At 48.8% G+C, this 3,683-nt stretch overlaps 1 protein-coding gene across 1 annotated transcript; it reads left to right on the top strand.

Moving 5' to 3' along the window:
- Positions 1–475: 475 nt before the first annotated feature.
- On the top strand, positions 476–2,172 carry LOC123181083 (uncharacterized). The gene has a single exon (XM_044593304.1). It carries the CDS (start codon positions 555–557, stop codon positions 1,872–1,874), a length of 1,320 nt encoding a protein of 439 aa, XP_044449239.1. The 5' UTR covers positions 476–554; the 3' UTR covers positions 1,875–2,172.
- Positions 2,173–3,683: the final 1,511 nt, after the last annotated feature.

Raw genomic sequence — 3,683 nt, 5'->3', positions numbered from 1 at the left:
TCAAAAGGACGAGAGGAAAATTACTCGCAAAACTATGATAATCATTAGACGTTGATGAAGAACATAGAAATCTTGAAGATCTGAGGCCCCCCACCTCTCAGCGCCAAGATGACAGCTGGAGGCGAGGGGACTTTTTTTTTCTTTTTGAGAGGTGGGGACCTAAATTTCTCAGGCTACTACAAGCGGCAGAAGAAAAACCTACTTCTCTTCTATAGTACTCCCTCCGTCCGGAAATACTTGTCGGAGAAATGAATGTAAAAAATGATAAAAATAGATGTATCTAGAACTAAAATACATCTAGATACATTCATTTCTCCGACAAGTATTTCCGGACGGAGGGAGTACTACATGGAAAGAAATCTCTAACCCAAACCAAAATCACATGCCGCCCTACCAAGCCCAACCAAAGCATCCAGACTGGCCCAAGCCCAAGCCCAAGCCTAGCCCGTGTCTCCAGTTCCCTTCGTCACCCGCGCGTCAACCTCCGCATCCTCGATTCCCCATTTGCCCTCGCCGCGCCTCGCCGATCCCCACAGCCCAGCGCTCCCACCGCCATGCCGGCAGCCGCCGCGCCCGCGCCCGCGCCACCGGCGCCGAGCCTGGACGCGCGTACGGGCGGCCGCGTCCTGCGCCGAGCGGCGGCGCACCTCCTCCACCCGGCCTCGCTCCCGCCGCTCCTCCTCGCGGCGCTCCTCCTCCTCCTCTTCCGGTCAGCCCTCTTTGCTGGCACGCTTCGCCTCTCCTCCTTCGCGGACCGCGATCCCGCCCTCCGCTCCCTCCTTCTCCGCCTCTCCCCTCCCGCCCAGCCCTCCCCGCCGGCTCCGCAGCACCACCTCCCCCGCCGTCGGTCCCCCTTCACTTCCTCCTCGTCCTCCCTCTCAGACGACGACTTCCTCGTCGGACCCTTCGACCCGGTCTCCTCCGCCCCCTCCAGCCGACGCAACGCCTCCTACCACAACATCTTCTTCACCTCCTTCTCCACCCCCAAACCCTACCCCGTACCCCTCTCCCAGCTGCTCCCCTCATCCGTTTCCCCCTTCCTCCTTGCCATCCACAACGACACTTCCTCGCAGAAGCCTGCCTCGCCCCGGGGCGGTGAGCTCAGGCTGCTCGACCTGACCAGGCGCGACGCTGCGGCGATCATCAACCTCCTCGCTCTGCTCTCGTCTGCTCACGTGCTCGCGATCCTCGGGTACATCACAGTGCACTCCATAGCTCTCGGCACGGTGTTCGCTTCTGTAGCGGGGCGCCACCTGCCTGAACGACGGCGAGGGTTCTTCCTTTCCGGTGCAGCAATGGGCGCTAGGAGGCTCACTGGGTTTGCATTCCTGCGGTGGGCGACTCGGGATGCGGTTGTGCAGATGCTCTGCCTCTGGTTCTTTGCTGACGTGCACGACCAGGCGCAGCTGTTCAGGCTCTTTGTGGTTGCCAAGCTCATGCCGTTTTCGGCATCTGCAAACCCATGGCTTGCTGCAGCCATTTCTGGCCCAGAGCTTGATGGCTTCTTCATTGCGTGGGCTCTTCTTGATGCTGTTGTATCGGTGTTGTTCACGGTGGTGCCATGGGTGGTTGCAATGGATCGTGATCCGCGTCCACCTGGCCGCAATGCTGTGAAGGAAGGCTGCTATCTTGTGTCATTGATGGCAACCGATGCCACCTTGATCAAGTGCTGGGAGACAGTGGTGTGTGGCAGCATGGGGCGGCTCATTATGGTTACATTTGGTGGCAAAGTTCTTGGCGGGTTCCTCCACTCATTTGCAGAGGTGTACTTCATGGTGGTGTGGCTGATGTTCTACTTTGCAGCAAGGTGTAAGGAATCACGATTGGGTGGCCGTCAGTTTGGACTGGAGGATGTGGCAGCTGCTCTCAGTTGATTCATTCAATGGCGAGTTGACATGGCCACATCACAGTCTGACATGGAGGCAAATCTACCTGTCGATGCATGAACAGAGGTATATTTCATACCTCTTAGTGCTCATTCATGCTGTAAGACTGGTCTTGGTGGAGTAGATTTGTGTAGTTCTCTTGATCTTCTGATTTGTGCTTGGATGATATATGATCCACATGAGGGAGAGAGAACTTGACAATGCATGTATGTACAGTTTTTGCCCTCTGTGTGCAATCCATGTATAGTCACACCATTTGGCATACAAGAAGGGTTGTTTGGTTCCCTTTCCGGTTTCCATGGGAGGTAAGATGCCTTGTGATAGGTTTTGTAGCTTCAGGATGACGATTGGACTTTATACAGGTCCTATGGTGGGCTAGCAGAATTTACTGAGGGAGGCTGAAACCTGTGATGTTTTAGGTTCGCATAGTGGTTATTCTCTGTTGATATCCATCATTTTGAACCTTTTCCATTAGAAGGCTACTTTATTTTTTAGACTTTGACTATCTATCAGTACCCCAGCTTGTTCCACGAGAGAATTGTTGGCACATTATTGAAATTCTTATGTCTTGCTTCTTTTGGATGGCAATGTGTATCTCCAGTTGCTCATTATTGAAATTGTTGGCTCATTATTCAAACACATCTCCAGCACTTTGGCGCATTCCCATAAGCAAACATCACATTAGGCTCTATTTATTGGAAAAGACCCAATGTCTACCAGCATCCTCCGTGTTTCTGGACTGGCCAGTTTCTTATTAGTAACCCTACCCACTGCATGTCAACTGCTCTACATCACTATGCAGTCGAATATTACGCTAGAAATGTTAAGGATGCTAGTGGATCACTGAAATATGTTTGAGTTCTTACAGTTCATTGATTGGTCATAAGAATGAGGTAGTCTCTCTGTTGGCAAGAAACCATTTCGTGACTAATTTTCATTTAATCAAAATATGTTCAGAAGATAAAGCTGACTTAAACAGAAAAACTAATTGTAGATCAAACCATTATGTATCAGGCTGCTATGCTGTTAGGGTTTGTTCTTTCATGACAAATGAACGCCATGATTTGCTTGTCTTGAAGTTCTTTTCTGGGTGTGGCTGTCTGGAGCAATATGATTATACTGTGAAAGTGCAAACACCCTCCGTCTCAGAATATAAGGCTTGTTAACTTGTTCTGAATTATATGGAATGGATGATTTAAATATTCAATTCTCTCATTTGCCCTCATCTAATTTACCTATCTTAATATACATCTTAAATATTCCGTTCTTTAATCCTTGTGCCTAGCCAAAGTACGCCTTATAGAGGGAGTACTAGGTACAACAAGCCAAATCCCATTTTTGCTTCTGCTTGTTTTTTGTTGCAAACCTGTTTAAGTTGACATTTCATTTGAATCGTAACTTGTACTTCCTCCATCCAAATATATAAGCCATCCTCGAATTTTGATGCTAATTTTGACAAGAGTTATATCTTATGTCATAAAAGCTATACTATCATAAACCTCTTTCAAATGTATTCATAGTCCATATCAAGGCATGCATTTGTCAACGGCTGATCTTGGTATGCATGTTTTTTTTTCAAGCATCGATCTTGGTATGCATGTTAGAACTAGCAAGCTAGGTATTGAGAAACGAAGGGAGTGTTGCATACTCAAGAGTCAATATTTGTTCTTTGCAATGTCAGTATTTTCATGCTATTGGAGTAACTGAGCATCTCACAAGGATATACGGCAAGATTCCAGTGGTATGTTGCCGCCACGTTTGATACGGGTTCAATGTTTACATGAATCTTCTGCATGA

This window comes from Triticum aestivum, chromosome 1D (genome assembly GCF_018294505.1).
Source record: "Triticum aestivum cultivar Chinese Spring chromosome 1D, IWGSC CS RefSeq v2.1, whole genome shotgun sequence".
Lineage (NCBI taxonomy): Eukaryota > Viridiplantae > Streptophyta > Magnoliopsida > Poales > Poaceae > Triticum > Triticum aestivum.
This window is presented reverse-complemented; position numbering and strand designations above follow the sequence as displayed.

Excerpts from the sequence above, each read along its gene's own strand:
- LOC123181083 (XM_044593304.1), top strand. The coding sequence starts at position 555 with ATGCCGGCAGCCGCCGCGCCCGCGCCCGCGCCACCGGCGCCGAGCCTG.